The following is a 22,218-nucleotide window of genomic DNA, read 5'->3' on the forward strand; positions in this document are numbered from 1 at the left end:
AATAAAAGAAAGATGAATTTAAGAGAGTGAAAAATAACGAAAGAGGAGAAAAAAAAAAGTGAAATGTAATTATTTGAATTAAAGGAGAATAATGAAAAGAAAAAAAATTGTAAATATTCGTAAATTATATATAAAGTGTAATATATAAAAATATTTTAATTAATAGATTTGTAAAAATAAAATTGAAACAAACATAAATTATTCTTTTAGTTTAGGGCGAGACAATTACTTACTCAAACAATTCAACGGGAGATAAAAACGACAAAAAGTAGCGCGTTAGTGTTGGTTTATGTTCGAAGATGTCACTTTATCACGTGGAATGAGCGCACGAGAAGGGAAGAGAGAAGTTTGAAAATAAACTAGGCAAGAGCGAGTAAAGATAAGAGAAGAAGGGTTTGGTTTGCGTTGTGTTGGTTGGTCACTGATCTTACTTGAGTGGGTTATTATGAAGTCGTATAGATTGTCGGAACTAGGCGATGCTGAGCTTCGCAGCCTAATTGCTCGTCCTCGTATCGATTTCTCTTCCGTTTTCTCTCTGGTCTGCCCCTCTCCGTCCCTTCACTCTTTCCCTCTTTATCACCGTCGTTTTCAATCTCTCACACTTCTCTTTGCAGGTCAACCCCATTCTTGACCATGTTCGACAAAGAGGCGATGCTGCTGTCAAAGAGTGAGTTCGTGCTTCTTTCTTCTTTGCTCTTTTCATTCCCCTTTGTCACTCTCGTTACGATCATTTTCAACCTCGCAATTTTTTCCGTATTTGTGTAGATATACTTTGAAATTCGACAATGTTCAATTGGATGACATTGTTCAACTTGTCGCCGACCTTCCAGATCCACTGGTATTTTTTTTTTTGTTTATTCGTATTACCGTTCCGTTATTTGTTTGAAGTATTCAAGTTATTCAATTTTGACTTTCTGCATTGCATTGCAGCTTGATGCGGATGTTAAGGAAGCTTTCGATATCGCCTACAGCAATATATATGCCTTTCATGCTGCTCAGAGGACTCCTGAAACAAATGTTGAGAACATCAAAGTACGATAAAATCTTATTCTTAACGTATTCACGTTTCATTAGTGGACCTGGGTGTGGCTTCTTTTCTCAAACTTCTTTTTGAGTTGGTTCTTGTAGGATTATCTTGCCAGTAGATAATTCGAGCTCTAATAAAATAAAATACCTTTTACTTACTTTACTACAATTAATTGAACTAGTTATAATTATATAGAGTTAATTATAATTTTGGTTTTTCAAGTATTATAATTCGACTCGACTGTTCTAGTCCATAAGAAGCGCGGACACACGATACAACTAAAGTAATATAAAACACGGCTCTAATATATTCCACGGTTAGAAATAGAATAAGTTTCCTCTGTTTTTGTTCTTAGCCACCGTCACCACCTGCTTCCTGCCGCTGCACAGTCTTGTCTCAGGCTAGGTCCACAACAGAAGTTGGGACCTCTAGAGACTGATACCTTGAGAAATGTGCTGACACTGACCCACCACTACCACATTTTCGAGGATGGGTGGCATCACTTCCAGCGCGTTTTACACCTCGTCACTTCCAACACATCCAAGGATTGGGCCATGCCCCGCCTAAGGTGTCCTTCACTCTGTTCTGCACGCATCTATTGTGTTTCTGGGTCAAAGGCGTGTTGGAAGCAGGAAAACGGTTTCCAGTGATAGCCTCCGAGCTTTATAGGTTCTAGTCCACCTAGTTCCAATTGTGCAAAATTAAATCTTTGGGGTATCATAATTATACGATTTTAGTCTCTATGTTAGTTTGTCGTTAACATGACAGTTAACATGTTTCATGAACATATGCTGTCGTGATTCAATTGCAACTTTTATCCCTTCTTAGACCACAATCATGAAGGACTAGAAGTGAAATTAAGTCATATCACTAAATGTTTTAGACATCATATTAGCTGCACGTCATCATGCAATGTTATCTCAGCAAAATCTTTTAAATTTTAAATAGAAAACCGACGAAGGGAACACAAGTGCAATATTTGAAGAACTCAATTGGTGCAATAGGACATAGGGGGACCAAAATTGCACGACTGAGAAGCTAAAATTGCAATTAAGCATTTTTACTATTCCTTTTGGTTGTATTGTATATGCATCCCTTCTCTGGATTGGTTTTTACTATCTATTCTCTGCTGATGACAAGTTATTTTCGTTTCATTATCTTCCCTTCGTGTCTGTCTTGTGTTAGTCTTTTGAGATTTCTGAAAATGTCAGGGAGTCCAATGCAAGCGAGTTTCAAGAAGTATTAATACTGTGGGCCTTTATGTTCCAGGGGGAACTGCTGTACTACCTTCAACAGCCCTCATGCTTTCAGTTGTAAGTTGAATTTATTTCTTATTAGTTTGTGTATTGCTCTCCATCCTATAGTGGCATCGGGATTGTTGATAATCATCATCAACTTCTTATCAGATTTTATTAATCTTTGACTGTTTTATTTATGTGCAGCCTGCTCAGATTGCTGGATGTAAAACTGTCGTCCTTGCTACTCCTCCAGCTCAGGATGGCACTATATGCAAGGTACTCATCTTTATTGTATAAAAACATATTTGAGGGTAGTATCTTTTCGGACTAATGTTTTCTCTGCAGGAGGTAGTGTATTGTGCAAAGAAGGCAGGGGTTACTCACATCCTCAAAGCTGGCGGAGCTCAGGTTTGAAGCATGATAAAATTTCATCCTTGTCTTATCTGTTTCAATAGTTTGAAGTTGATATCCTTATGTTTAATTTAATTTTATGTTTGTGTGTTTGTATTAATGATTAAACAATCATTAATTTGACATTGTTTGACACTATAGGCCATATCTGCCATGGCTTGGGGAACTGAAACTTGTCCCAAGGTAGATCCGTTTTTCTCATTATAATTTTATTTGTTTTATTGTTGAAATTTACGTTCATTTATAGTTTATAGCTATTAGATTGAGCTCATTTCTTTTCTTACTATTTTCTTACTATTGCATGTTATAGTATGTGGACTTGATTTACTTAACTTTTTTTATATCTGATAAGGAGCTGAGACCTCCTGTTAAGAGTGTCTACAGTAAGCAAAATAGGAGGGACACAAGTGATGAGACCATTTATAATTTTAACAGAAATAACTAATAGCTAATACAGTAAGTTGGTTGTTGATCAGGTGGGTATTATAAAATGGGGGCTGGGTTAGTAAGGGGGTATCGTAATTGACTCAGATGTCTCGAAAACCTATAATTCAGTTTCCGTGCAAGTAATAAAAAATATTTCTTTCATTTTCTGATCCAGTTTGTATATTTTCCCCCACTACCTCTGGTAGGTTGAGCGTCTTAATGTATTTTTTAATTATTGAATTGTATATAGAATGAGTAGTATGAGAGAGAGGGTATTTACAATTTTATCAGACCTATAAAGAACCTAGTTTAATCTTAGTGTCGCAAACCATTATTTTTTTTTTTTGCATACCAGAAAGCATTTTACATTCTTTATTTTAAACAGAAGAAAACGTAACATGAAACAAAAAAGGAACTTTTAGATTGTTGAATAGCAAAAGGATATAAGAAAAACAACAGAATCATAGTAGTATTTTCAAGTAGTTTCTGAAAGAGAAAAAAAGTTGGTTTGTTTGAAAACGCTATAACCAACTGTGGTATTATGTTAGAATTTGCTTATATTCAAGATTTATAGGATCTATAAAATGTACTTTGTAGTTTGTAAAAGGTCCAGAACATTATTTGAAATTTCTCCATTTATTTTGTGACCGAAAAATTTAAATACTTCATAATTCTATTTTTTTTTTCATGATTTCTTATTTTGTGTTTTTGTGATAATGCTTTTGTAGGTTGAGAAGATTTTTGGCCCAGGAAACCAATATGTCACAGCTGCAAAAATGATTCTGCAAGTGAGCTGTGAAGCGCTGTTTCTCTCTATTATATGTTGTGCTTTACTCTTCAGATCTTCTAGTTCTTCCTGCTTTGCATTACTGCTCAAAATCTTCTGCAGAACAGTGAAGCCATGGTTTCAATTGACATGCCAGCCGGTCCATCCGAAGTTTTAGTTATTGCTGACAAGCATGCGATTCCTCGTCATGTAGCTGCCGATTTGCTTTCTCAGGTTTAGTTAGTTCTAAAATTTTCTATATGATATATGAAAGGCTATCTACACTCAGTAAGAATTGATTATCTTTCTTTTTTACTCTTTTAGCAAGGTATCTCATGCTCTATCGTAACTTATTTAGGTATAACTAATTCTAATTTCTAGAAGTTTTTTTCTCTGTATTATGATGTTAATTATTCCAAAACACAATTCAGTATGAATCGTGATGTCTGTTAGAAAAAAGACTTGCTTTTGTCTTCTAGATTATTCTGTAAAAGCTGTTTTGGCTGTGGCTGTCAATCATGTAGGGTACTAGGTGTTTTCTGTCAGCCATATGGTATTTATCTTTAGATTTAACATATGGATGAAGCATTTTTCTCTAAGACACTTCCACTAAAGTTGGTATCAAAGCATGTCTCCAGCAGCTGCAGGCCAATGCCACTTTCTCCAGCTACTACCAGATTTGGATCACCTCCTCAATACAAATTTGTGGTGGTCGTGAAGGCAGAATCCACTACACCCACGGTCATGCACAGCTTTTTTACGTGGCCTAGTCACCGGCGTGTGATGTGTGGCATGTGGTTTCATGCTGCCCTCGAGTGACTGCAACAGAGCCGCATCTCCTGCTGTCTTGTTGCCTTCTCCCAGCCCGACAGTCTTCCACTATTGGGGACCCTTTGAACCTTTAAAACATGTAACTCCTTTTGGAAGAAGACTAATAATGTCTATGCAAATGATATTCAACACCTCTTTTTTTTCCAATAAATTAGCATCTCCTAAATAGACAGTTAGATATATTGCGGTTTATATTAATTAAGGGAAAGTAGACTTTTTATATTGGTACTATTTACCATATTTATGTTTGGTTGCCATATATACTTTTATCATTCTTCATTATAAATATATTTTCCTATGTGTATTTTAGACACAAGGAAGATTAATCCTCTACCTAATTTTCTACCAACTTGCATTTCTTAATCTGTGAAAGTCAGTCTATGGATAATTGATTCAGGTATTTCTAACATAAACCATATCTTTGGAAATAATTCCTTGTTCTCTTCTAATTCCTCATCTAAATTTCCTCACTTTATCGCAACCAATGATTCCAAAATTGCTTCTCATGGAGTTGGACAAATCTCTCTTTCTCCCTCCTTGAACTTATAATCTGTTAGGTTTCTTGGAAAAGAAACCTACTCAAGACACACTCACACACAGTAATGACAAGTATGAGTATAGGAAAAAGAATAGTATCTGTATTGAAATGTCTCCAACAATCATGTACAGCCCGTAACTAGGGAGCCTAATCCCCCTCCCAGGACAATGTGTCCTGCAACTAACAAATGAAAACTCTCAACACTCCTCTACAACACCAAACTCTACCTTATATACACAGTTACACTTCCCGCCCTGCCTAACTGCTAAACAGTTAGGTAATTAATGTTTTCTCCTCCTTTCATACACTTTCCACTCTCTAACATAATCTGTACTTGTTTAAACCGTCCTTTTAGTCTAATCTCTTTTAATTGATTAACTAAGTCGTTAAATTGCTCTTTAACATCTGGTGCAATTCTTCTGTAGTACAAGCATGGTACAGGTTGGCTGATTTACATATATAACATGAATCCAGAGGACAATGTTATCTTGCTCTTCCGCAGTGCCTTCTTTACCCAAAATCTCGCATGCATGATAATGAGTCATCCACACTTATCAAAATCGAAGAAAGTCGATCTTGGATTTAACAAACATCAAAGTCTTGTAGCATAAGTCATATCAATTAGGAAGATATGTTAGATCTTCTTTTCATAAGAAATATGTTTTGTATCAACCTACTTGTCCCGAGTGATATCACCAAAAGAAAAAATAGACTACAAAGTGATGTCGCCAAAGAAAAAATAGATTACAAGATGATATCGCAAAAAGAAAAAAATAGACTACAAGGTGATATCGCCAAACGAAAAAATAGATATTTATTTTAAAATACGTACCGCTACTGTAATATAGCTTTTTCCACCATCATTTTGACATTTGGGGTCTAAATCGGCATTATATCTTTTAGGTTTATATATTTTGTTACATTCATTGAGAATTACTCCATATGAACTTGGGTTTATTTAATTGAAATGATCTGAAATGTTGTTTATTTGCATGTCTTCTTCCTTAATTACCGCGTGGTTTACAATGTGAAAAATATGGAAAGACAAACATGTTTTTTTGGTTAGGTACAAAGACAAGCACACTCTATACTTATCAATTGTGGCAAGTGTTTACTCTTAAACAAGATATATTTTGTAATTATTAAGCGGCCTAAGAACTTTTTGTCCCTTCTATATAATGCTGATGCGTCTGCAATTACTGTACGATGTTCAGGCTGAGCATGGCCCTGATAGTCAGGTTGTGCTTGTGATTGCTGGTGAAGGCGTGAATTTGAATGCTATAGAGGAGGAACTCAGCAAGCAGTGCAAGAGTCTACCAAGAGGAGAGTTCGCTGCTAAAGCCCTGACCCACAGTTTTATTGTTCATGCATATGATATGCTTGAGGTCAGTAGTGTTGCCCAAGTTCATCCATGTATTCTCAGTCCCACTAAAAGTGAAGAGCAAGAGAGAAAACAATTTGTTCGGAGGCATTAACAGAGATGTTTGGCTTATCTATGCCTATGTTTATATATATGTGCTGCAGTAGTTGACACAACTTTGTAAGCTTAATCCTGTTTTCATAACAGGGGAACCACAGTGCTATATAATGCTGTAGCATTATCTCTTGACATGCCATAATTCATAACTTCGTTGTCCTTGAATTTATAATGTTCACTTAAATGCTATCCTCGTTAGTTTGGTTACAATTTATCAACATCTTTATTACGTCTTTACTGGTGTTTCAGAACCTGGTGTTTCTTTTTCATGTTGCAGTCAATCAATTTCTCAAACTTATATGCACCTGAGCATCTAATTGTCAATGTGAAGGATGCAGAGAAGTGGGAGAGTTTTATTCAGAATGCAGGTATGGCTTTGTCATATCGTTAGTTGCTCTTATGATTGGGGTTTCGGAGATGACTTTTGTTGCTAGCGTACATATTATATCTTCACTCTCATATGGCTCAGAATTGAACTTGGTGCCAATTGTAAACATCTTCCTCTTTGTTAAAAAAACTGCCAACGTAGATGTAACTTTGATAATGTATTAGGCACTTTGATATTTTTTCCTTGATCTTTAGATTCCTGATCTAGAATTACATGCCCGTTTGTTGCCTCTGCAGGGTCTGTATTTTTAGGGCCGTGGACACCCGAGAGCGTTGGTGATTATGCAAGTGGGACAAATCATGTCCTTCCCACTTATGGTTATGCAAGGATGTATGGCGGTGTTTCATTGGATTCTTTCTTGAAATACATAACAGTGCAATCTCTCACAGAAGAAGGCCTCAGAAAACTTGGGCCATACGTAGCAACGATGGCAGAAGTTGAAGGTCTCGATGCCCACAAGCTGGCAGTTACCCTCAGACTAGAGGACATAGAAGGCAGACAGGTTTCAAAATGACAAGATAATTTACGGTAAGCCTACTATCATTTGCTTTATTATTTCTCTTACATAAAATTAGTACCAAAGCAATTGCCATTTTTAAGTCATGTGGGTATTGAAATTTTAAATTTTGGTGAAAATTGGTTTTTGATAGAGTCGACGTTTTTCATCGTTGAGTTTCTGGAGGGATCGTATGGGAGAAAGTGACCTGTGCACAAGAGCTTTGATACCATATTTGAAAGCTAGAATTCAGAGAAACAGAAGTGAAAAATCGTTGGACCATGGTTTTCTGTGAAGGATGATGGGTAAAAGTTTTGATAAGTTTAGCAGGTTAGCCTAATGTGAAGGGAATGATTGAGCAAATAAAGAAACATCAAAGACAAAAGTTAAACAACCGTTCATGATTCCTCACAAATTTTAAAGACATTTCCTTGAGTTATAGAAATTTAAAATAATATACAGTGAGACAAAGGCAAAAGTTCATGAAACGCAGGAGCACTATGGAGCACGTAAGCTAGAACATTATAACTATGCTTGAAATATCATCACAGCTTCCTAGAGATATTGCTTCTTTAACTAATTTCTTAGCTGCTTTCTCCGCACCATCTACATTCTTGATACAGTCACAAGCCTCTTGATTTGTCATCACCTGCGATACATGGGCCAGTGCTGTTTTTCAAGATCAAGGTTCTTACATGTCATTTTGTTATTGCATGTAAGTGCATACTTGAGAATTAAACTCTAAAATAATTCTAGAGGGTTTGATTGATCCCTCTCACAATCTTCTATTTATAAAAATAAATTGATACAAAAGTATATGATAAATAAGATAATCCTAGACACAGTATAATCATGATAAATAAAGTAATCCTAAACACAATATAATCATGATAAATAAGGTAATCCTTAACACAATATAATCATGATAAAATAGGATAAATATCTAACACTCTCCCTCAAGCTGAAACATACGAATTGTATGTACCAAGCTTGGAACAAATAAACTCAATCCGAGAACCCCTTAATGACTTGGTCAATAGATCTGCGAGTTGATCGTTTGACCCAATAAATTCAGTACATATTTCTTTAGTCAACAACTTTTCACGAACAAAATGACAATCAATTTCTATATGTTTAATCCTCTTGTGAAATACTGGATTTGATACAATGTAAAGAGGAGCTTAATTGTCGCAATACATCTTCATAGTATGGATGTCACAAAATTTAACCTCTTGAAGGAATTGTTTCACCCATATAAGTTCACATGTTAGTGATGTTATTGTCCTATACTTGGCTTCCTCGGTTGATTAAGCTACTACATTTTGTTTCTTACTTTTCCATGAAATAACGTTTCCTCCTAGAAAAACACAATATTCTATAACGTTTCCTCCTAGAAAAACACAATATTCTATAATAGACCGTCTATCAATAGGTGAACCTGCCCAATCTGCATCACATATCAATAGGTGAACCTGCCCAATCTGCATCACAATACCCAGAGACCTGAATGTTTCCTTTATCTTCATATAACAATCCTTGTCCGGGAGCCTTCTTTACATACCTTAGAATGCGAATGAGAGCATTCCAATGGTCAACACATGGAGCCTACATGAACTGACTAACCACTCCAACTGCAAAGGATAGATCTGGCCTTATAATAGTGAGATAAATCAGTTTTTCAACCAGCCTCCTATACCTCTCTGGATCGGAGAATAATTCACCTTCTTCTGTCCTTAATTTCTGGTTTGGGTCCATGGGACTGTCTACGATCTACAATTAATCATGCATGTTTCTTGTAATATATCAAGAGCATACTTCCTTTAGAAGATTACAACTCCATCTTTTGATTGCGCTACTTCAATGCCTAAGAAGTATTTGAAACTTCCAAGATCCTTGGTTTGAAAATGTCTACACAAGTACTCTTTTAGTTGAGATATTCTAACATCATTTCCTGTAATGACAATAAACATATACTATTAAGTAAACACATTTTCCGAGAGAAGAATGACAATAAAAAATTGAATGGTCTGCTTCACTACGTTTTAGCCCAAATTTTTGAACAATGGAGCTAAACTTTCCAAACCAAGCATGTGGGGATTGCTTGAGGCCATATAGAAATCGATGCAATTTGCATACCATACCAGACTCTCCCTGAGCAACAAACCCAGGAGGTTGCTCTATATAAACTTTTTCCTCAAGATCACCATGTAGAAAGACATTCTTGATATCCAATTGATGAAGTGTCCAATGACGAATGGCTGCCATGGCAAAGAAGAGGCGAATAGTAGTTATCTTGGCTATAGGAGAGAAGGTGTCACAATAATCAAGACCATAAACCTGAGTGTAACCTTTTGCAACAAGCCGAGCTTTGAGCCGATCAGTTTCACCATCAAGACCAACTTTAACTGCATACACCCATCGACAACCAATTGCCTTTTTGCCTGGGGGAAGGGGCACTAGCTTCCAAGTATTACTGTGGTCAAAAGCCTGCATTTCTGCAATCATAGCTTGTTGTCATCCACGATGATCAAGTGCTTCTTTCACATTCTTGAGTATAACAACAGAAGACACTGAGGATAAAAGAGAAAAATAGGAGGCCGACAATCGATGATAGCTTAGAAAATTATAAATGGGATGAGGGTTTCGAGTAGAACGAGTACCTTTTCTGAGGGCAATAGGCCATGATGAATCATTTTCATCAGGAGGCGTGAGGTGACGAGGGAGAAGAATCTGAAGTAGGAGATTCACCATTATCTTTGGGGAGGCAGACTATCCATTGGGACCCTATGTAGGATGATCTCAATATGTGGAGAAGCGGGTTTAGAAGGATCGTGATCAAGACTTGGAATGACAGAGACAGTGGAGCTATTTGATTCATCCATTAGAATAGGAAAGACCTGCTGGAGGATAGAAACATCCTGAACAGATGGAGAGAAGTAAGGAGTCTATTCAAAGAATGTGACATTGACCGACATGTAATACTTCTTAGTTTCAAAAGAGTAACACCGATATCCTTTTTAAAGTCGAGAATAACCTAAGAAGACACATTTGAGAACGTACAGCCAAACACTCGGGGAGATGTATGAAAGAGAGGAACATTAAGAAACAAAATGGAGAAAGGGACTTTATTATCAAGAGAGGAGGAGGGTATCCTATTAATAAGATAACATGCATTTAAGATGGCATCCCCTAATAATGGGGAGGAATATGGGCACAAAACAAAAGGGTACAAGCAATTTCAACCAAGTATCTATTTTTGCATTCTGCTATACCATTTTGCTGCGGTGTATGAGGAGGACAAGTAGATTGATATAAGATACCATGGAAACTCCAGATGACAGAAAAGGACGATGAGAAATACACTTTTGCATTATCACTTCTTAATATTTTAATTACTTAACCAAATTGATTCTTGATTTCATTCAAAAAAGATGTAAAGATAGCTAACAATTTAGAACGATTTTTCATAAAATAAACCCAAGTACATCTTGAATATCCATCAATAAAGATAACAAAATATCTAAAATCAAAGGAAGAGATACGACTAGGTCCCCATATATCAGAATGGATGATGAAAAAACTAGAATTACATATTAATTGAAACCTTTTAGGAAAGGAAGATCTAACATGTTTTTTTAATTGACATGACTCACATTCTAAGGTTTGGAGACCACTAACTTCAGGACACATCTTTCTTAATTTGGACAAATGAGGATGACCAAGTCGATCATGTAGCACATTAAGATTAGGAGCAGCAACACAGGACACCCTTGGATGAAATTCAAAATGGTATAATCTGTCAGCTTAATTTTCTCCAATCTGTCTCCCCGAACCACGCTCTTGTATAACAAAAAATTTATGATCAAAGGTTATTGAACAATTTAACATTTTGGTCAACTGACTTAGGAAAATTAAATTAAAAAGATAATTAGGGACAAAAAGGACTCAGTTGAGATTGAGGGAGGGAGACAAAAAAACATGACCGACTCCTTTGGAGAAGTTTTAGATAGATCCATTTGCAAGGGCTATGAAATGAGGTTTTTCTCGAAAGAAAATAGATGAGAACAGAGAGGTATTACTAGAAATGTGATCAGAAGTACCTGAGTCAATTACCCATAACTTTTGACTTTCCATAGATTGAAAAACGCAAGCTGTACTGGGAGATTGAGATGGTTGTGCCAAGCTGTTAGACTTTAACCTTAAATATTCTTGATATTCATCCTCAGAAAACATAGAAGTGGGAGTTTCCGTCTTCGAAGTGGAAGTTTCAGTCTTCAAAATATTGACGATTTTGAAAGGGAAACCATGTAAGGAATAGCAATTCTCTTGAGTATGACCCATCTTTTTACAGTATGTGCATTGAGGACGTCTCCGACCTCCGCGTCCTCCTCCTCTAGTGCCACATCCTCCTCTTCCTCGTGTGACAACCATGACAGATGATTCCACTAGCTCATACGCTTCTTGAGTTTGAGGTACTAGAACACGCAGAAGGTGAGTGGTCAATGTTTTCATAGAAGAGACCTCATAACTAGTTAGAAGTTAATCTCTTAGATGATCAAAATCGGGATGTAGGACACGAAAGATCAACACTATCTAAAATTTGTCTATTTCTTTTTGATATCCTCTAATGGGTCCACTTCCAAAAACATCCTGAGTTCTTCGACAACAGATTGGGTTTCAGCCATAAAGGACACCATATCATAGTCTGCCATTTTAAGAGATGCAAGCTTGTTCGTAGTGTCATAGAAACGTTAAATATCATTAGCATAAATGCTTTAAGCTTTCTTCCAAAAGGAGTAACAAGTTTTGAAAGCCTTCAAAGATACAAGAAGTTTAGGTTCCACTAATTGCCATAACAGGGCACACAACAGAAAATTTGCTTATTTCCACTGGTCAACTTTTTTAGAAGGCACACAGCTTCTATCTCACTCAAGGTGGTCATAATGCCCTTGGCAAAAAAACCACATTTCAACGGCAGTAGACTATGATAGATATTTTTTTCTATTTAGCTTCTTAGAGGTAATTGATGGACTTCCAAAGAAAGAAACAGTACTAAGAAGACGAATAGTACCAACGAGGAACAAGAAAACCCTAAGGGTTTAGACGAACGAAACTGTGACAACGATGGACGATGATGGCCAGCAACGCGGACTATGGCTGGACGGTGGCTGACGGCGGACAATAGCGGATAGTGGCGGGTGACGACGGATTGTAGCGTCGGACACATCGGATAGATATTACGAGACAAAAACCAACTTGAAAATTAAATTGTAAAATAATTCTAGAGGGCTTGATCCCTCTCACAATCTTCTATACAATCTTCTATTTATAAGGAATAAATTGATATAAAAGTACATGATAAATTAGATAACCCTAGAGACAATATAATCATGATAAACCCTTAACACAATATAATCATGATAAGGTAACCTTTGACACAATATAATGATGATAAAATAGAATAAATAATAATTTGATATATTTGTATTTTCACTTGATTTAGATTGAAAGAAAATAAAATTCATGTATAAATAAAGAAAATGACTTTCTGCACATATAAGAAATCTAAAAGTACAGATGGCATGGTTCTCGTGCGTAATTAAGGGAAGAAAAACGAACTATTAGGACCAAAGAAAACAAGGGTAGTTTCCAACTGTTCAGACCATGTTTCCGGAGCTAAGAGCACAGTCAGAAAATGTGCAAATCCTAGAATTTGGTTTGGCACCAATGAGCCCATACAGAATTACATATTACGGTGTAATATAGGATAGATTTTGACCATAAAAAATGCAAATGAACTTAGCTTGACATGCTATGTATTTCATTTCACCTTACTTCCATGTTTCTTCTTCCATGTTTCTTCTTGTCCCTAAACTATTTTTTGGCTAATTTCTTAGTAATCTCACTCAGTTATTCCGCAATGAGTTAGCAATTGATTAGAAATATGAAATACATAGCATCTTACTATTTTTTGGCTAATTTCTTATCCTTTATATTTTTGGTTTTGCATCTACGGTATATTTCTTTAAAATTTTAAAATTGTAGAGTTTAGGGTTATGCTTGCTCTGCATCAGCCAATATGTGTTCATCTGTAATTATAAGATGCATGCAATATTCATGTACCTTCCACAGACCATCACTTGCCAAAATAATGAATTCAGTGTCTTCATCAATCTTCTGAATGGTCACATCTGGTTCTGCCGTAATGTGCTCCTTTAGTTTTCCATCTCCAAATGCCCTTGTCATTGCTAATTGCCCATCCACTCTTGGAACATTCCCTGATTAAGTCATGTTTTTGGCAATTTAGATAATGTTCAGTACTGGCAATTCAGATAGTGTTCAGTACTGGACTTGGCAGGAACAGCACAAGTTCACGAATGAAAATATAAATAAAATCAAATGAATGAGAAGAAAGGCTACAAGGTAGGTGAAAAAAATTATTGGGTATCTATATTATAACCCTAAGAACATAAAGTCACTGGTGAATGCAGCAAAAGTAGGAAAAAGGGGGTCACAGTCACAATTTTGAGACACGAAAGTTTAGGGCGAGGGAAGGCTTGTCCATTTGGAGGACAGGGTAAGCTACTACCGTTAACAAAGATTTTCAGTTAGATTACATGAACATTGCATGGAACATATCAAATGTCAGATTCCTGAATTAGAACAAGTTGTTCAGTTGACATAAGATGTTGAGCCTCACGCATGCATGCTTAGTCTACGTGATCCTCTCGTTATAGTAATTACATTACGTGATTGGGTGTTGCAAATTAGGGCAATAGAGTTATCTTGTACGATAATTAATGAGCTGTAGTTTGGTAGTAGGTACTGCTGTGCATACGGAAGCTTGGTATATTGAAAATTCATATTAACAGTATTTGACAAGATGCAGCTCATGACTAGAAATAAGGCAAGCATATCGGGCACACAATTGCGGGTTATAAAGCATTAATAGTAAAGGATACTTATTCTCTTAAATCTATGTATTGACAGTGCAAGACAGACTTAGAAGCCCCAATTTCACAGACGTCAAGAATTAGCATTATACACAAGCCTTTGGTAGAGATTTTACCCTTTAAAAGCTATCATCATTATTCTAGTAAAACTGCTCTCATACTAGTAATAATGTTCTCATGTACAGGATAGAAAAAATGTTGTATATTTGCACTATCATAAAGAATGATGCATGATGCATATGTAAAGATTAAATTTTAAAATATAAATATCAGTTATGAATTTCCAAAATTAAACTTCTAATATTTTAATTTTTGCCCTGAAGTAGTTATTGGCTACTCTAAAACTAACTTTTTTTCTTGGATGAGCAAGAAAGTTGAAGTTAAGTGTATAAATATTGATGAATTTTTGTCATCATTACCGGGTCTCTTAGACACAAAACCCCCTCTGCTCTCAACAAGAGCTTTTTCCTTCTCTGGATCATGATCCAGAGTAAGTGGCTTTGCTCGACCTTTGTTGCATGATATTGCTCGAGAATCACCAACATTGGCTACCAGTAGCTTTACTCCATTGACTAGTATTGCTGCAACTGCTGTTGATCCTCCACGTGAATCAGCTATGTTTTCTAAAATCTCATCATCCGTTGCTTTGCATGCTTTCTTAATAGCCTGCCCTGGATTTTCCCAGAAACCAGGCTATTGATGCATGATTAAGAAAACAAATATAAGTGAGAATAATAATGGTGTGGACTGAAATATAACAGTTACTAAAGGATATACCTCACTCAGTATATTTTCAAATAGATGGTTTCGTAAGTATTTGGCAACTTCATGACCGGAGTGACCATCAAATATTGCATACAATCCTAAGTCATAGCCATCGAGATTCCTACGTTGAGCGAAAATATAGTCTTCCATTCCATGGTTCATCTGTCCTTGTATTAGGTGATATCCATGGATGAAATGTCTAGTTGAAGGGTTATTCTTTTCATTTGGGTATCTTGTGACCATACCCTTGTGAGGTTGCTCCTGTGTTTAGTAAAGTTCAGGCTTTCCTGTTAGATTGTGTGATAAAATCCATGTCTTTTACTAATGATCATTTGATTTTGGGGAGAGCATGCATGGGAATGAAGTTTTGTAGAGAACGAGAAGCTAAAAATGGTTAACCATAAGTCTCAAGATGCAAAAGCTATTTCTCATAATCTGTTGACTGATATGATAAAAATCAAGTAACCTATTTTAATGATTGTACTTGAGCAATTGTAAAATCCCCACAAGTGCTTGAAACGATAATATAAGCACAAAACATAAATAGATTGAAACGATTATGTAAGAACAAAGGAGTTATAAGTGGTAAAGTTGGAAGGGAAGGTAGGAGAGGTTGAGTTCAACTACCCCATTAACAAACATTTATAATTTTAATAATTAATATTATAAGATGAAAATGCATAGAACGAAAATGAAAGAGGATAACCTTTCTTTCAAAAGAATCCAAATCGCTTCCTCTTCTTGATATCCTCTTCTAATAGAAAAGGAATTCTATCAGAACATCGGTACTAACTGTTTCCTAAATTCAGGTGAGGTTTTAAATCCTGAGAGTCCTTGCAGTGAAGAACTATAAGGATAAGGGGGTTTCAAATGATATATGTAGCACTAAAAATGATTAAAAATAATGTGTATATTTGATAAACCAAAGGACTAAGTAATTAAAATTTAAAAAAACTTTTTTTGCTTCGAACTCGTCCAAACAACGGTATATACATAAAAGTTGCTAGATATACCTTGAATGGAGAAGGATGTTCATCGGTAGTCAAAGTTGACTTTCTTTTTTGCAAGTTAGATTTGGCCTGGTCAAGACGAAACAAGAAAAAAATATCAAGCCGGAACATGTCATGATGCTTCATAAAGCCATTACTTGATGTCAAGAAACTATTTATTTGGATTACACTGAATAAAATTCCAGCTTTTATTTAAGAAAAAAAAAAGGTTACATAAATATTGCATAAAATAACAATTTAGAACACATGGAGTTTTGCATGTGCGTGATGGAAGAGGTTTGATTTCATCCAATATCACATCATAAGTGCATGAGTTGGTGCCTCCATTGTTACGACATAGGGATATGCGTCAATGTCTCCAATTTTCCAATTTTAGATGGGTAACGGGACAGTATTTTCCCTATCACATAAATGCAAAATTACCTTTGTAATTTGTTTTATTTTTTTACTGTATTTAATTATTATTTTACGGTTCATCCCGTAAAAAGGTTTAGATTTTCTTTACATAAAGTTTTGGTTGGAAATATATGGGAGGAAATAGTTTCTTTTTGAAATAACTTTCAAATATTTTGAATAGATAAAACTAAAACCCAGTCCGTTGCTTCCATTCTTTTTGTAAATTATCTCTAACAAATAATTAAATTCATATTTATAGATAATAATAATAATAAATTCTTTATTCTGTTTCAAATATAAGTCTCTTTAAAATCGTTAATGATGTGGTTTTTCATGTCTTTCACAGAATCCAAGTTGCTGCTTAGCTTCTGTGTTTTTCTTTCCTTTGAGGCGATTTTCTTGCTTATGAAAAATTCTTAGTCTCCTATTAAATTCTCATGTGTTTTGAATATCCATAGTCACTTTCATATAATCTTCTACTTTTTAACAGCATATAATCTGCTGTTCACTTAACCCATCATGACAAGTAACTACCATGTTAGCATATACATATGCATACTTATCCTTTACCAGTACAATTACGAACATATAGTGGGGTGTTATACATACATATTAATTCACCTCTTGCATGAAATGAGCTTACGTACGTACCTTCATCATATTCGTTTGATGCATGCCTTTGTCTTTGAGTTCAGATTCAGAAGAAGTTGAGGAATAACAATGGCTGTTTTTGAGACTGAGAAAGAAACGGAAGCATGGTAAGCAATAGATGATACTGGTATATGTATATGTTTCTGAAACATCATGCGCAAGTGTCCTTGGTGGGAAGGAAGGACATGTGGCTAAAGAATGCATGGGGTAGTGTCATTCACCGCTTATTGTGTTTGCTTTTGCCTACTTCACAATAATCTATTCTAGCTTCTACTCCAGAAGGAACCAGATTCGTTACTCTATCGCCAATAGATTTAAACAAAAAAAAAAAGAAAAGAATACCATAGCCAGCAATATTATCATTTTACTTTTCCAGAAATTATATCCTTCAGAATATCGTAACTTTCCTTAAAATGAATGTTATAACTAAAAATGCTTTCTACAACCTTATAACTAGGAATGTTCTTCCTTAATATATCTAAACAAAATGTTTGGTTAAACTTAAGTGGATTTTTTAATTTAAACAAAGCAAATAACAAATAGAAGTAAAATGTTTATTCGACATTAACTTTTTATATTGCGCAGTGATTTTTTTGGTTAATTATTTATTAAAATTTACGTTGATTCCTCTTTATCATACCAAAATTTTAATTTTTATGTCGATCCATTTATGTTAAACTAAATTTATGTGTGACCTAAATGGATCATAACTAAAAATAAAAATGTGCATCTAATGGGGAGAGTTCAAATGTAAATGGCTTTAAAAGAGAAATGATCGTGCCTTTTTCATTCTACTTTCTTCTTTATTGTGTATATATAAACGCAACAGTATTCTTGAAGGCAGTGTGATTTTCGAATACTATAGGGTCTCTATTAGTTCTTGAAGCTTACGATTTCTTCTTATGTAGTGTGTGGTGTGCATTGAGAAACTTTTTTCCTCCTGATTATTTTTTATATTAAGATTGGTTTTTCTTATTTCCGTTTATCTTGCCATTGTGATAAAGCATTAACAATAACTTTTCTGATTTTCTTTCTTTGCATTATTATTGCGTGTAACAAAACGTGATTTTGACTTGGTTTTTTTATTAGTTTTTTCTTAGATATTTTAGAGTTTGGATAATTTTATAGTTATGAATTATTTTATACTTATTAGATTTTTTAAGTTTATATTATTTTAGAATTTTTAGACTTTAGATAATTTTAAATTTACTAAATATTTTTTATGAAATATAAATTCTTATTAGTTGAATTGTTAAGATTGATTATAATTTTACATTTATTAATCTTTTTATTTGATTTATTATTAGATATTTTATTTTTATATAATTTTAGGTTTTTAAATATTTTATTATTTAATTAAATTATAAATTATTATTAGGTGCTTGTTAGAAATATTAGACAATCTTGCGATGCTAAAAACAACTGAACATATGGAAGAATAAAGAATAGATGAATGATCATTTAGAAGACATGCTACGTAATGTTAGTGAAGAAAATTTATTTCTCAAATCTACGTTTAACCTAGAATAAAACTAAAAAACTAAAAACACAATACGTAAAAGAAAACTTTTTCTATATCAGTGATAATGTTGTTGATAATAATTTTTGAAGGCATGTTTTTAAGAATGTAACATTCTCATGTTACATTAAAAAAAACTTTTAACATACAAAAGAAATACATTATATTCAAGAGTTGCTTTGAAAACTTATAATGAAAATTTTTCATGGTCCACGAAGGGTTAGTAGAAGATTATGATTGTGAAGCTCAATAAGTGAAGGAGTAGGCTCAAACGTCACAACATCAACCTTACACTTTAATGACTATGACTCCACTCTTAATGGAAGTAAATAATAAAAATTTACTTATAAGTGGAACATCTCAAGAGTGTTCGAAGGAGAACTGGAGGTAGCTTAGTTGGAGTGAATCGATATAAAAATACTCATTGTTCATTGCTTTATCTTTCTAATCTTCTCTTGAAAAGTTTTTCATAGAACCTAACATCTATGCAACTCTTGTAACAATCTTTATAAACCTTATTCTAGAAGTTGAATCATCAAACATATTCCTTGTGCTTACTACATTGTTTTATTGAACATACCTTTATACGAGTTTAATAAAATAACAACGTTTAAGTGAACCCCTTGATCAAACATATCTTACAATATTTGTCAGGCACTATATTGCGAAAGGATTTTTGAAAACAATATTCAACTCCCCCTCCTTCTAGTGTTTTCTTGTGGTTTCATCTAATCCCTTTACCTATCAAAGTACCTTGTTTGGTTGTGATAGCCTTGCATTGTTCTTTGGGATTGATTCTTGTATTGGCCGAGAGTTTTACTTTTTGTTGGTATGTCAATTGTTGAGGTAGTTGACCAATATGCACTTACATGTTTCTAAGAGATGCCTCTTTATTCTTTTGATTGGAGGTCAATACCTAGATAAATTGAGTTCGTCCATCCTTGATTTTAGATACTTTGTATTGTTGTTGAGGTTGTTGCCCTTGATAAGGCAATTGTGCAATTTTCCTACTTGATGATCCTCTTTCTTGTCTCGAACTTTGATGTTCATTTTGAGTTTGATTTGATCTCTAGTTATGATAGTAGTTATTTGGCCTCCTACTACTATTCATGTAGTTCACTTCTTCTTCCTTTAAAGTTTTAGTTGTAAAGGAGTGATCATTCTAATGTTCTTTAACATAAAAGTCACATTTTAGAATCTGTAATGTTGATCCATAAGATCATGGATTAAGCTACACTTTTGTCATCTACTTCTTTAACTCTTCCATTTCTTGAGAGATGAGTTTGGTTTGTGCTAGAATGACATCTTGTGTACCTAAATCTAGAATTCCTTTTTGGAAGATTGACTTCTATCATATTGGACTTAATGATCACTTGTTGCTAGTGAGTCAATGATGATGATAACTTCTTTAGCACTTTTCGTCATCACGATTCCAGTTGCTGAAGCATCAAGTAACATCTTGGTATGTGTCCTGAGCCCACTATAAAACATGTCGAGTTGTGTTATATAATCAAATCCATGATTAAGACATTTCTTTAATATGGCTTTATATCCCTCCCATGTTTGACAAAAATGTTCATCAATTCCTTGGGAGAGAGTTGCAATGGTAGCTTTAGAGCTAATATATTTCAAAGGTGAGAAAAATTTTGCTAGAAACTTTTTCTCCACATCTTCTTAACTTGTTAAGCATTGATTTGGGCGAGATTATAACCATATTTTGGCCTTGCCTGTGAGTGAAAAAGGAAATAGTCTAAGATAAACAACATCCTCGTCATCATAATCTATTCAAAGAGTTTCACACAGCTTGTAGAAGTGGCTAAATGATCAAAAGAGTCTTCATGATCTAAACTAACAAACTGATTTATTATCATCAGTGAGAGCAATGTAGGCTTCATCTCTACACCTTTAGCAGGTCTGATTGTACTTGAAAAGTGACGTGGTTCCTACTATTGTGTGTAATCCCACAACAATCTTTGTTGGTTCTTTCCTGCAACCATTTGAATCAAATAATGAGTGTCCATATCAGAGTGTGAAATTATGGTCTTTGCTTGCTAAACTGTTGTTTCAAGTGTTGTTTTTTGCTTCCTATTTATGTTATTGAGTCTCCTTGTTGTATGTTCAATCTCAAGATCAAATAAGAGAACATGTTTTTGTTTCTTTCTTTGTATACAAAATGCCTTAAAGAATAGTGAGTATCCCAAATAATACAAAGAAAAATCATGTAGAAAATTATGCAAAAGATCTATGTAACAGTAAAAGGAAATATGTTAAACTAACTAAAATTAAATACAATTTATACAGTGGCCAATCTAGTTTGAAATAAAAATTCTCTTCACACAAATCCTCGATAAAAATACCAAAAACTTGTTGGGTTCCCACACAACAACCAAATATATCTGTAAGTATATTTGATAGTTTGTAGTATGACAAGTGTCGTATCCACATGGACTTGGCAGAAAACACAATGTTCTAACTAGTTTGAACATGAATAAAGTTTTACATGGATTACATAAAGTATGAAACAAAGTTGATTTATGAAAACAAAGCAAAAAAATGCACTGTAAAACAATTTAAATTTGAAAATGATTGACTTCTAGATGATGAAAACATGTTGCAGCTCGACTACATCACTTTATCCCTTTTTTGTACCTGTTATTAAATATGAAGTGCAAGAAATCATGTTTTGGGAGTTTTCTTTGAGTGTAACTCTAGGTCCATTTTTGGAACTTAAAGCATCACCAAAGTTCATTATTATTTCTCTGTGACTGCTTAAATGGATCACTTACATTAAGATCAGAACCCTATAGCCAGTTAGAGCCTTAGATCTATTCATAGCATCTAAAAGTAGGAGGATAATTGATTGGACCACAACTTAGAACCATTTTCCATCCAATCCCAAGCTATTGAAATAAGATGAATGATATGTTCATCCAACAAAAAACATAAACCAATTCACAAACATGTAATTAAAAGCAAACATTCATAAATAAAATAATACAAAATACAAGAGAGTTTTAAAGGGTTACATATGACTTCAACACTTAGGAGATTTAACTCCTCATGATGGATGGGAAGAATTTAATACAAAGAAGAGACATAATCTCCTAACCTTCTAATGATGTTCTTTAAAGTACAAAGTACAAAGAAAGTGTATGAGAAAATCTTTAAAGTTTCTTTAGAAAAGTTGTCTAGAATTCTCCTAAAACAAAGGAACAATTGTGTTTTTATAAAAATTTCAGTGCATGACTTCTACGGTGACATCATGGCTTTAGCTGCAAGGTTTCTTACCAAGCTTGGTTTTCTTTAGGAGAAGGATTCTTCGTGAC

General features: G+C 34.4%; 2 protein-coding genes across 7 annotated transcripts; one reads left to right on the forward strand and one right to left on the reverse strand.

The window, feature by feature from the left end:
* Positions 1-294: 294 nt before the first annotated feature.
* LOC108319403 (histidinol dehydrogenase, chloroplastic) lies at positions 295-17,767 on the forward strand. Of its 2 annotated transcripts, none has more exons than XM_017550518.2 (14): positions 295-538; positions 615-667; positions 766-838; positions 931-1,032; positions 2,239-2,340; positions 2,470-2,541; positions 2,611-2,673; positions 2,818-2,859; positions 3,831-3,890; positions 3,992-4,102; positions 6,452-6,622; positions 6,992-7,082; positions 7,339-7,630; positions 17,418-17,767. In XM_017550518.2, the coding sequence occupies exons 1-13, from the start codon at positions 446-448 to the stop codon at positions 7,614-7,616; spliced, it is 1,311 nt and encodes a 436-aa protein (XP_017406007.1). In that variant the 5' UTR covers positions 295-445; the 3' UTR covers positions 7,617-7,630; positions 17,418-17,767. The 2 variants fall into 2 exon arrangements, with proteins under 2 accessions (XP_017406007.1, XP_017406006.1); XM_017550517.2 differs by lacking the exon at positions 17,418-17,767 and adding an exon at positions 7,753-7,993.
* Positions 7,977-17,495, reverse strand: LOC108319404 (probable protein phosphatase 2C 28). Of its 5 annotated transcripts, none has more exons than XM_017550520.2 (7): positions 17,374-17,495; positions 16,330-16,395; positions 16,023-16,067; positions 15,329-15,577; positions 14,971-15,244; positions 13,722-13,876; positions 7,977-8,247 (listed from the first exon to the last, which is right to left on the reverse strand). In XM_017550520.2, the coding sequence occupies exons 1-7, from the start codon at positions 17,395-17,397 to the stop codon at positions 8,113-8,115; spliced, it is 948 nt and encodes a 315-aa protein (XP_017406009.2). In that variant the 5' UTR covers positions 17,398-17,495; the 3' UTR covers positions 7,977-8,112. The 5 variants fall into 5 exon arrangements, with proteins under 5 accessions (XP_017406009.2, XP_017406008.2, XP_017406010.2 ...); XM_017550519.2 differs by having other exon boundaries at positions 16,023-16,070; XM_052875571.1 differs by having other exon boundaries at positions 8,176-8,267; positions 16,023-16,070.
* Positions 17,768-22,218: the final 4,451 nt, after the last annotated feature.

Source organism: Vigna angularis, chromosome 1 (genome assembly GCF_016808095.1).
Source record: "Vigna angularis cultivar LongXiaoDou No.4 chromosome 1, ASM1680809v1, whole genome shotgun sequence".
Lineage (NCBI taxonomy): Eukaryota > Viridiplantae > Streptophyta > Magnoliopsida > Fabales > Fabaceae > Vigna > Vigna angularis.

Coding starts and splice junctions, on each gene's coding strand:
- LOC108319403 (XM_017550518.2), top strand. CDS start 446: ATGAAGTCGTATAGATTGTCGGAACTAGGCGATGCTGAGCTTCGCAGC. Junction 839..930: donor CCGACCTTCCAGATCCACTG/GTATTTTTTTTT, acceptor ATTGCATTGCAG/CTTGATGCGGATGTTAAGGA. Junction 6,623..6,991: donor ATGCATATGATATGCTTGAG/GTCAGTAGTGTT, acceptor TTCATGTTGCAG/TCAATCAATTTCTCAAACTT.
- LOC108319404 (XM_017550519.2), bottom strand. CDS start 17,397: ATGCATCAAACGAATATGATGAAG. Junction 16,071..16,329: donor AACATCCTTCTCCATTCAAG/GTATATCTAGCA, acceptor CTTTTCTATTAG/AAGAGGATATCAAGAAGAGG. Junction 13,877..14,970: donor TTTTGTGTCTAAGAGACCCG/GTAATGATGACA, acceptor TGACTTAATCAG/GGAATGTTCCAAGAGTGGAT.